At 39.5% G+C, this 12,442-nt stretch overlaps 1 protein-coding gene across 1 annotated transcript in view; it reads right to left on the bottom strand.

The window, feature by feature from the left end:
• Positions 1 to 12,442, bottom strand: part of PAAF1 (proteasomal ATPase associated factor 1) — a 47,621-nt gene that overhangs the window by 2,686 nt on the left and 32,493 nt on the right. The window contains exons 8-10 of the mRNA XM_079708025.1: positions 7,911 to 8,002; positions 6,453 to 6,568; positions 4,824 to 4,906 (exon numbers count right to left, since the gene is read on the bottom strand). Coding sequence (XP_079564151.1) covers positions 4,824 to 4,906; positions 6,453 to 6,568; positions 7,911 to 8,002 — 291 coding nt within the window. The remainder of the gene's footprint in view (positions 1 to 4,823; positions 4,907 to 6,452; positions 6,569 to 7,910; positions 8,003 to 12,442) is intronic.

The raw sequence follows: 12,442 nt of genomic DNA on the forward strand, positions 1-12,442 counted from the left end.
CCAAAATTATTCTTCAATCTATAAACTTGACCACATAAATCAGGCAAAGGAGAAAAGTTATACCAAGAAAATAAAAGTATATCTAATTTTTAAACTTAATTTTCTCAGAAGAGCATGGTCAAATGAAACTTGGAATGACCTATAAACTGCTGAATGGGTGACTTTTTTGTTCCTGTTCTATTTAATATAAAAGTAGCACGTGCTCACTGAAGAAAACTTTAAAAATAAAGAAACAGGGACATCCCTGGTGGTCCAGTGGTTAAGACTCCGCACTCGCAATGCAGGGGGCACAGGTTCAATCCCTGTTTGGGGAACTAAGATCCCATATGCTGAACGGTGCAGCCAAAAAGAAAAAAAATTAGGGCTTCCCTGGTGGCACAGTGGTTGAGAGTCCGCCTGCCGATGCAGGGGACACAAGTTCGTGCCCCGGTCCGGGAAGATCCCACATGCCGCGGAGCGGCTGAGCCCATGAGCCATGGCCGCTGAGGCTGCGCGTCCGGAGCCTGTGCTCCGCAACGGAAGAGGCCACAACGGTGAGAGGCCCGTGTACCGCAAAATAAATAAATAAATAAATGAATAAAATAATAAAAAATAAAAGTAAAGAAACAGAAGCAAAATATCACCCATATCTACCACTAAATATAATTACTGTTCACATTTTAATGTATTTTTCCAACCTTTTCTGTGTAAAGTTTTATTTTACATGGTTGAGAGCATACTGCATAAAAGAATATCTTTATACATAAGGTTTTTTTCTATATTATGACTTTGTATAGAACCCTGGAAAAGAATCAAAAGATATTAATTAACCATTTGAAACTTCTTGGAAATCTGAAAAACTGCTTTCCAAATTACATGTTAATCAATTTTAATTTATCTGTTAATCTATACTGCAACCAGCAGCATACAGGAGGAATTTATCATTTCTTGCATTATTATTATTAAAAATAATTTTTTCCAAAAAAGAATTCGTATATATTTTAGAGATACATATAGAAATACTGACAGGGGAGATAAGAAAATCTGATTACCGTAGCTCTTATTCTGCATTCAAGTTTCTATACACAAATCTACTTGATAAGCCCCAGCTCTATTCCCATTCCCTCTAGGAAGCCATTTCTAACCACCCCATATAGTAAACCCTTCCTCCCATCAACCTCTTGTAACACTTATTATTCCTTTGATACTTCCACATATCTTTCCCTATAGCATAATTCTACTTTTTGTGAGTGTGTGCTTTTTCACTGGATCATGATGAGAAGAAACACTTTTTAGGAGGGCTTATAGGGTAAGGGATAGTTACAGGAGTAAGAAGAAACTGTCACTTATAGAATGTCTACTTTATGTCAAGTACCTATTTTATCTCTAAGTAAACTGAGACTTAGAAAAGTGAAGTGGCTTGCAAAGGTCATAGGACTATTAGATTAAACCATATACAACTGCCATTTTTATAAATCAAAAATGGCCATATATTAGGAATTTCATAGAGCTGAATCTAATAGTAAGTGATGGAGTGAGGATATAAATTCATTGATTAGGTTGTCAGTTTGCATCCAAAATCTATGCTTTTTCTATATCATGCAACTGCCCAATAAAATAAAGGCTAAGTAGGAGATCAGGGCTAGAGCTATGGATTCCAATCATTAACAGCTAACACCATGAGAACAGTCGGTCCTTGAGGAAGCATGGAGAAGAAAAGGTAGAAGGACAAAGGCTGAACTCAGGAAGTATCTCTGGTTTAGGGATGGCAACAATACTAGGAAGAGCAAAAGGATTCAACGTCAACAAAAAATTAGAGAACCTACAGTAAACCATGAATCATGCTAGGCACAATACCAGGGCAATCAGGGAAAGGAGCAGTAACTGGAGAAAGAGAATGATCAGGAGATTAATTAGTATCACCGAAGTCAAAAGACCTCATAGTTTTAAGAAAGAAATAACATAACAAAATCCATTACCACTAAGAATCATAAAAGATGAAACATATGTACTCACTCATTCAACAAACATTTGCTGAGATTCTTCAGTCCTGTGCAAGAGCTAGGGTTACAGAGACGAAGAAGACGTGCCACCTGTCCTCAAGGAAGCTTAGGGACTAGTGGACAAGAGAGGACTGTACACATAAAAGGCCACTGGATCTAGCAAGAGGCTCATGATTGGTGGCCTTCAAGAGGGCAGTTTGAACAGAAGGATGGGGATGGAGGGCACACTGCAGAGATTTCAAGGAAAGAGTGTGGTATGGCAGCAAAAGGAATAAAATAAAATAGGATCATGAGTGCTGGCAGAAGCATCAAGGGAAGCTGTCACAAGCTTATGCCAGTTGTACTCTTTTTAAGGTTTTATATAGAGTACCACTGCATCACTAACTGATGCCCAGACATGTGGGAGAAAGAGATTGAGAGAGAGGGAGTGCAGACAGCTAGAAAACTTAGGTCTACAGATTCCTGATTACTCTTTTTTTTTTTTAACATCTTTATTGGAGTATAATTGCTTTACAATGCTGTGCTAGTTTCTGCTTTATAACAAAGTGAATCAGTTATACATATACATCTGTTCCCATATCTCTTCCTGATTACTCTTTGCTATGGTCTGGAAATCAAAGGGCTAGGGAAATAAGGCACCAGTTTTGACAGGGACAAAGGGTACCTATATCAGAGAGATGACCATGGAAATCTGGATGCTGTTGGTTGCCTATTGTTGTTTTCAATGTCTGTGAGTCTGTTTCTGTTTTGTATATAGATTCATTTGTATTATTTTTTAGATTTCATATATGAGTGATGTCATATATTTGTCTTTCTCTGACTTACTTCACTTAGTATAATATTCTCTAGGTCCATCCATGTTGCTGCAAATGGCAATATTTCATTCTTCTTAACAACTGAGCAATATTCCATTGTACATATATACACACCACATCTTCTTAAGCCAATCGTCTGTTGATGGGCACTTGGGTTGTTTCTACGTCTTGGCTGTTGTAAATAGTGCTGCTATGAACACTGGAGTGCATGTATCTTTTTGAACTAGAGTTTTTGTCTTTTCTAGATATATGCCCAGAAGTGGGATTGCTGGATAATACAGCAACTCTATTTTCAGTTTTTTAAGGAAACTTCATACTGTTTTCCATAGTGGCTGTACCAATTTACATTCCCATCAACAGTGTAGGAGGGTTCCCTTTTCTTCACATCCTCTCCAGCATTTATTATTTGTAGACTTTTTGATGATGGCCATTCTGACTGGTGTGAGGTGATACCTCACTGTGGGTTTGATCTGCATCTCTCTAATAATTAGTGATGCTGAGCATCTTTTCATGTGCCTGTTGGCCATCTGTGTTATCTTCTTTGGAGAAATGTCTATTTAGGTCTTCTGGGCACGTCATATATTATATAATTCTGGCCAATGACATAGGAGAGTAAGTCTGCTGGGCTGCTCCTGAGGAAATGTTCCTCATTCTTAAAAAGGGTAACAATTTCTATGTTATGTGAAGATGAGACTTGCAGCAGCTATCCTGCGCTGTAACCTGAGGAAAAAGTCAGCATGCTAGGGAGGAGAGTGCCAAAAGATGAAGCAAAGCTGGGTTCTTGATTTTATTTCTTTTTTCCTTGCTAAAGCTTTTATTCATTTTTTAAATTTAAAATATTTAAAAAATATTTTTAGAATCATTTTAGATTTACAGAAAAGTTACAAAGATAGTTCAATAAGTTCTCATATGCCCCTCAGCCAGTTTTAGTTTATATTTTTTTGGATTTCACCAGTCTTTAACGTCCTGGATACAATCCAGGATACCATACTGAGTTAACTTTTCTTAGTCTCTCTGTTGACTTTGTTTTCAAATCACTAAATTAATCTAATGTGGAGCCACCATAAACCTGAATGTCTTGTTAAGTGAAGTAGTACATTTTCCTAATTACTGAAGCCATTTTCAGTTGGGTGTTCTGTTACTACCAGCCAAAAACATCCTAACTGATATACCAAAATACTCACATAAGGTGGTCCCTTCAGGCCTATAGACCAGTCCTCCTCACCTACATCATTCCTATGAGGATTCAGTGTCCCTTAATGGACACCTTCTTCCATGTATTTTACCCAACCCCACTCCCAAGCTCCATTCCAAATATTTTGTACTGGCTACACCAAAGTACTCACTTTACCCAGACTATGCATGTAAAACATCAAACACAGTACCTACTGCATGCTAGGCACCTAATAAATGATAGATCCCTTCTTTCTGCCCCCCTTCACTTATTTATGACTTTGCACACACTATAGCTTTGGCCTTCAATGTGCATATTTACATCTCCAGTTGGTAAAATATTCACTGGATTACACATCACCCAGTCCATGAAGACATCCCAGCAGCACTCCTACCACTCGAGTTAGCTGTTCCCCATGTTCCCATATAGTCTTCTGCTGCAGTACTTATCAAATGGTATTCAATCACATGTCCACATGTCTGTCTGCCTTACTAACTGTGAGCTCCTTTAGAGCAGAGACTGTAACTGATTCGTTATTGAATTCTCAATGATTTGCAATAAGGGTAAGTGCGTTTACTCTGACAATGTTTATTGAGCACCAACTACATAGTGGGCACTGAACTAAATGCTGGGGATAACACGATGAATAAGGCGCAGTCATTACTCTCAAGGAGCTCAAGTTGGAGGGGGCAGAGACAATTACAAGTAGGGTGTTAAACACTATGTAAAAAGTACAGTGTGCCAAAGAATCGTGTAGGACTATGAGCCTAGCCCTGCCACAGGCCAGGAACTTAAACCTATGTTTAGTTGAACTGTATAAAATCACCTCCCTCAACTGGCCCCTGGACCCACCTTGACTAGCAATGAATCCGTCTCTGAAACTCAGCAGGGACATAACTGGTGCTCCTGATCTGTGGATGACTTGTACTGGAGCCCTAGGATTCAGAATAAATGGGGCAATTTTACAATTTTTTTCCTTCAAAAGCAATGCTTGACTATATTCAACATACAGCACTAACTGCATAACAGCACAAAGGACAAATGTGGACAGAAATTAAACATTCATATGGTTTCCTTCCTGGCAAAATCCTTGAATGGTAGATCAAGGCAGTCTGTTCAAAACCACCTTGGAGTGAATCTAAACATGTTATTGAGCTGAACGAACTAAGTCACCACCGATATTTCCAGTTTTTAGGGGACGCCTGACAAGGGTTTAAGATAACAATGTTAACAATATGTTAATCATTTTACTTATAGACAGAATTAAGACAACTGTGAAATATTAAAATTGTCAGGACTCTGTAAAATGAAAGAGGAAGGTGAGAATCAATTACATATGTGACTTTATAACAATAATCAGGTTCCCTATCTCCATGGAGGCAAAAACAAGTACAAAAATAAAGTAACTTAAATTATGGAATAAAAGGTATAAGCTAGTCATTCTTCAGCTGAAATTTTTTCACTGCTCTTGGAATAAAGTCCAAACTCCTTGGGAGGGTATGTAAGCTCTTTCTAAGCAAATTCCTGTTTTCCTGTCTGGCATCACTTCTCATCACTGCTCCATCGGCAGGGTACATACTTGTCATATTAAACTACACAGAGGTCCCTTAAAGTGCCATACTTTCACATGCCTTCATGCTTCTCTATATGCTATTCTACCTAAGGCAGGTCCTTCTCTTCTTTACTTGGGAACTTTCTACTAGACCAGATCCAATTAAAGCCTCATTTCCTTGGAGAAGCAGTCTCACCTTCTTCCCTTTCCTTCTTGATGTTTCCTGAAATTCTTGTGTGTAGCTCTGTCAGACCACTGATCACACTGTGTCATAACAGTCTTTTACTTGTTCATCTTTACTATTAGACTCCAAATGCCTCAAAGGCAGAGTTTTTATTTTTTATTCCTGTTTTTCACTGCCCTGCACAAAGCCCAATGCCTACAGAAGCCATTCAATAAATAACAGTTGAACAAAGGAAGGAAACAGAAGGAGGAAGGGACAGAATTGTAGAAACTGTTAAATCCTGGGACAAATAGGTTGTGGATTCCCTTTGGATATCTTTAAGACCAGGATAAAGCCTATTTTAGATAGGTTATGATCACAGCCAAATAAAGAATCAGAGCTGGCTTACCTGAACTAAAAATGATCAATCTTAGGCCAACCCAGATCTAATACCACGAAGAAAATTACTAACCTCCTTAAAATGAAAAGTTTTACACAATTATTGTAAGTGAAATGTTAGTTCATTATTTAAGCTTAATTTCCAAAGCAATCATGACAATCATGACAGTATGAATCAAATTACCTTTTAATGCGATTCCAGGAATAATAAGAACAATCAGACAATTCACACTGGAAAACCTTTATAAATGGAAAAACATACCCTTGATTCAATAGCCATCTGTATGCCAGACTAAATCACTGTGAAAGCCAATAAAAATTTCCACTCTGCAGAAGACCTGCATCATGCAAACAAATGGTGACTCACCTTGGACTCCTCACATCCAGCTGATAAATGTTTCCATCCTGTGTCCCAGCCAACAGCAAGAAGCCAGAAAGAAAAGTACAGCAGTTGAAGGCATCTGAGCCAATAAAGAGGAACACCTGGAACAAGTAGGAGACAAAGATGCTGTTTAAAGATTAATTTGTTTCCAGGAATACACAGGCACCAAGAAAAGGGGAATTTTACTATTTTTAGTACAGAATTTCTTTCTTCCACATTTAAGCACTTCCGATCTAAACTAAGCATTCATCAACAACTGAGGGGGAAGCACTCCCAGGAGTTCAGGAACCTGAGGCTGACTGAGGACTTAAGCAGGTTATATAATATTGTAGTCTGAGGCAGCAGGTTTCATACGATTTCCCCTTAACACATTGACTCATGGGATCCTTGAAACCAAAAAGTCTCCTTTACCCTCTTTTCAGCACAACCCTCCATTTGATCAACACTTGCAATTCACACATTTAAGTTTGCTTCAAGGCACTTGTGACAACCCTTTGAAGGGAAAGAAACAAAGTGGCAATTTAAAGAATCACAAGTCACCCATGTACCTGAAAAAAAAAAACCCAAACTATTAGACTTTTATTTATTCCTTAGTGTTAGTTCAAACAGTAAAGTTTGAAAGTTCTAAAAAAAGAAACAAAACAAAACAAACAAAAACCCCTGATTTCCCTTTGGAAGTAAAAGCCAGCATGGAAATTCAGAGTATAAAGGCAATATGATCAAAAATAGTGATGTTCCCAGAACAAACTCTGAAAAAGGAAACATCACCAGCACACTGAAGTCATGAGATGAAATGAAAATACAAAGCCTGTGGTCAAACCAAATCATTCAAGTTGTCTGGATGATGATGACAGGAGCTGGAAAGGAATTTAGAAAATCTCAAGAAACTCAGAGTTTAATTAAGAGCATAGTCTGCTTGGCAAAACCTCAGCGAATGAAGGAAGAAAATTCAATTCTTCTACAAAAGATATTCTGGTCATTAATCTAGAGCCCTGAATGCATTGAGTCTTTTACTCAGAAAATCTTCACATTACCTTAGAGGAAGAAGGAAATCTATAGAATCTTATCATTTTACATACAGCACACTAAGGCCCAGAGGGAAAGTAACTTGATAAAGGTCACAAAGCAGTAGGACATTTAATCTCATCACATAACCCTATGTGGTAAATCCTACTATGACAAGTTTAGTGATGAGGAAACTGAGGCTCAGAGAGGTTAAGTAACCTGTCCAATGCCACAGCCATTAGCAAGAACCAGGATTTAAATGTTGCCCTTATTCCAGATCCCATGCTCTTAATCACCATACTGTACTGCCTCTCACTCATGCAGCTTCTTCAAAAGGTGAACATACAGAGAAATTAGAAATGTCTTCAAAATAGCTTTCCAAGAATCAGAGTGACCCAGGTTGCCCCAGAGTTCAAAGGTCTTAGAGGAACCACTTGCCGGCTGCCTGCTCTGCAGTCCCAAGCACTGAAGTTTCTTATCTTCTCGGGCCAACAGCAGCATTTTCGACTCTGTTCCAACCTCCCGTTCGCCTGCATGACAGATGAGCTATGTCAATAATGGGCTAGGCTGATCAGCTGGCAGCACCCAGAAAGCACAACTATTGATGGCTGTTTACTGAATTATTCTGTTAGTGATTCACTTATTAATCTTAAAAAAACATTTATTATGTTCTATATCTTGACTGTGGTATTGTTTATATGACTGTACATATTTGTAAAAACTCACAGAACTGTGCAATTAAAAAGGATGACTTTTACTACATGTAAAATATATCTCAATAAACCCAACTTTAAAATATTATTATTAAGTCATCTGTAATATGGAAAGATACCATACTTGGAGCAGGAGTACAAGGCTGAACAAAGTAGACAGTCTCTGCCCTCAAGGCTCTTACGGTCTGGAGGAAATGAGATCTATCCATTCACTAAACAAATATTTACTGAGGGACAAGGTACTTACTCTCAAGGAGTAGTAGATTCTAGATTCTAGATTCTAGTAGAAATAGGAAATAGTAAAATAAGCAAATAAACAAGTAGGATATCTTCAGACAGTGATGAGTTCCACAAAGGAAATAAAACAGGAAAATATGACCAAAAGGGAGTAGATGGTGGGAAAATGAGTGGGGGAAGGTAACTTTAAACTTCAATTTTATTTTATTATTTTTTAAATTAATTTATTTATTTTTGGCTGCATTGGGTCTTTGTTGCTGCACGCGGGCTTTCTCTAGCTGTGGTGAGCGGGGGCTATTCTTCGTTGCGGCGCATGGGCTTCTCATTGTCGTGGCTTCTCTTGTTGCAAAGCACGGGCTCTAGGCGGGCAGGCTTCAGTAGTTGTGGCACGCGGGCTCAGTAGTTGTGGCTCGCAGGCTCTAGAGCACAGGCTCAGTAGTTGTGGCGCCTGGGCTTAGCTGCTCCACAGCATGTGGGATCTTTGCAGACCAGGGCTCAAACCTGTGTCCCAGCATTGGCAGGCGGATTCTTAACCACTGCGCCACCAGGGAAGCCCTAAACTTCAATTTTAAAAAGGTTTAATGGAGGTTATTTTTCAACTGAGACATGAATGGTAAACAGAAGACAGCCATATGAAAAGTTTTGGGAGGTACATTCCAGGCTAAGGGAAGAACAAGGCAAAAGCCGGGAGGCTGGCAGTCTGTTGTGCTCAAAGAACAGAGACCTATGGCTGGGACACAGTGGACCTGGCAGAGGGTGGTGTGACTTGAGGCTGGAGAGGACTGCAGGGATTAGAAAGTGTAAGCATTTGTAATAAGCCATGGTAAGGGGTTAGGATTTTAATACATAGTTGTCCCTCGGTATTTACAGAAGGTTGCTTCCAGGACCCACCGCAGACACCAAGATTCGCAGATGCTCAAGTCCCCAGAGTTGGCCCTCCATATCCAAAGGTTCCACATCCGTAGATTCAACCAGCTGTGGATTGTGTTCTGAATGAGTAACCCATGGATATGGAGGGCCAAACATATGTATAAAAGGAGGCCACTATGAACTTCCCTGGCAGTCCAGTGGTTAAGACTCCATGCTTCCAGGGCAGGGGATGCAGGTTTGATCTCTGGTTGGGGAATTAAGATCCCACATGGCCAAAAAAACCAACCAAACAAAAAAATACAAAAAGGAGGCTGCTAAAGGACAGTAGAGACAAAGGAGAGTGATATGACTTGATTTATGTTTTTTATTTATTTACTTTTTAAAAATTTTTTTATTTTGGCTGCACTGGATCATCGTGGCAGCATCTGGACTCAGTTGCGGCATGCGCACTCTTAGTTGTGGCATGCGTGTGGAATCTAGTTCCCCAACCAGCGATCAAACCCGGGCCCCCTTCATTGGAAGCATGGAGTCTTACCCACTGGACCACCAGGGAAGTCCCTTGATTTATGATTTTTAAATGACCACGATCATTCCTCTGAGGAGAAAAGATTATAGAATAGTGCAGGCAACAGATGATGGTAGAATGGATGAGGATGCTGGCAGGAGGAAGGGAGAGCTGGAGGGAGAATGTGAGGTGAAAATATGAGCAACATTCTGAAGGTAGAGATGACAGACCTTGCTGATGTAGGACATGAGGAAAGGTGGGGGTGGATCTTGAATGAATCTCAGGCTTTGGGCTTGAGCAAGAAGATGGTGGTGCCATTTACTGAGATGGGGAAAAACAGATTTGGGGTGGGAGGAAATCAAACACTCCATGTTATAAGTTCAAGATGTCTATTAGACATCTAAATAGAGTCTGAAATGCAAGTGAAAGATCTATGCTTTAGATATACTTTTGGAAATCACCAGCTTAAATACAATATTTAGAGTCATGGAAATGATGAGATCACCTAAGAGAGAAATTATAGAGCTGAGGGCCCTCCAATATTTAAAGGTAGACTAAAGGAGACATGTAAAAGGGGATTGGGACTTCCCTGGTGGTCCAGTGGCTAACGCTCCATGCTCCCAATGCAGGGGGCCCGGGTTCAAACCCTGGTCAGGGAACTAGATCCCAAATGCTGCAACTAAAAAAGATCCCACGTGCCACAACTAAGACCCAATGCAGCCAAATAAATAAATAAATGTTTTTTTTAAAAAAAAGGAGACTAAGAAGCAGCAGCCAATGAGATAGAAATAAAAGCAGTGTAGTGTGGTATTACAGAAGCCAAGAAAGAAAAGTGTCCTGTAGGGAGGGTGGGAGGGAGGGAGACGAAGAGGGAAGGGATATGGGAACAGATGTACATGTATAACTGAATCACTTTGTTATAAAGCAGAAACTAATAAAAGAAAAAAAAAAGAAAAGTGTCCTGAAGAGAAGAGTTTACTATGTTGTATCCTGTTGAGAATTTGGAAAGATAAGCACAGAGAAGTAACACTGGATTATGCAACATGGAGTCACTGGTGACCTCGACAAGAGCTGCTGCTGGTTAAGAAGCTGGGGCACAAACCATCCTAGGGCGGGTTGAGGAGTAAGTGGGAAGTGAGGAAATAGAGGAAACAAGAATATTTTCATTTAAATTACTTTAAACCAACTAATTTTAAAAAACTCAACCTTATTTTAAGTAGTATCTGTGAAATCTTAGGTTTGAAGTGAGATATGTGTGCATTAATATGTAACTATTAAAAATGTGTACTGCCTGAAATGATCTTGTTTACCACTCACTGCACATGTGTCACACTTTGGGAAATACTCTTCCTATTAATCGATTAATTCCCAAAGCGGGGCCAGGCAACATGTGGTAGTCACAACCATTTTAGTTCTTGGACCACAGTGTATCTATATGGGAAGTTTAAGAGAGTGAGGAGAATACCTGCAGTGTGTCCACAGTGAGGGGCAAAATTCACCCAAATGAGCTGAAAACATATCCACACAAAAACCTACACAGGGATATTTATAGCAACTTTATTCATAATTGTCCAAACTTGGAAACAACCAAGATGTCCTCCAGTAGATGAATGAATAGATAAACTGAGGTACATTCAGACAATGGAATATTGTTCAATGCTTAAAAAAATGAGGTATCAAGGACTTCCCTGGTGGCGCAGTGGATAAGAATACACCTGCCAACACAAGGGACATGGGTTCGAGCCCTGGTCCGGGAAGATCCCACATGCCGCGGAGCAACTAAGCCCGTGCACCACAACTACTGAGCTTGCACGCCACAACTACTGAAGCCTGTGTGCCTAGAGCCCGTGCTCTGCAACAAGAGAAGCAACCGTAATGAGAAGTCCATGCACTGCAATGAGAAGTCCATGCACTGCAACAAAGAGTAGCCCCCACTCGCCACAACTAGAGAAAGCCCCCTCTGAAAAACATTTAAAAATAAATAAATAAATGAATGGAAAAAAAGAAATGAGGTAACAATGCATGAAAAGACATGGAGGAACCCTAAATGCATATTACTAAGTGAAAGAAACCAATCTGAAAAGGCTACATAGTTTATGATTTCAACTGCAACATTCTGGAAAAGGCAAAACCATGAAGACAGTAAAAATATCAGTGGTTGCCAAAGGTTATAGGGGATGAAAGGACGAATTGGTGCAGCAAAAGGGATTTTTCAGGCAGTGAAACTCCTGCATGATACTAGAATGATAAATACATGTCATTATACATTTGTCCAAACCCACAGAATATACAACATCAAGAGTGAATCCTAATTTAAACCTTGAACTTTGAGTGATAATGATGTGTCAGTTTAGGTCTATCAATTGTAACAAAAGTACCACTCTGGTGGGGGATGCTGATAACAGGGGAGGGTGTGCAGGTGTGTGGGCAGAGGGTATACAAGAACTCTATCTGCTCAATTTCATGTGGACCAACTGCTCTAAAAAATAAAGCCTTTTTAAAAAAAAAATGCGAGAAGCAGAGATGATGGTAGAAAAACAGTCCTATGGAAACAGAGAAGCAAGTATGTTATAATCATAGGAAAATAAGAAAAGAATGCAAGCTGCCTTATTAGGACCTTTATCATTCTGACTCAACCAGAGCTA

Source organism: Hyperoodon ampullatus, assembly GCF_949752795.1.
Source record: "Hyperoodon ampullatus genome assembly, chromosome: 7".
Taxonomy (NCBI): domain Eukaryota; kingdom Metazoa; phylum Chordata; class Mammalia; order Artiodactyla; family Ziphiidae; genus Hyperoodon; species Hyperoodon ampullatus.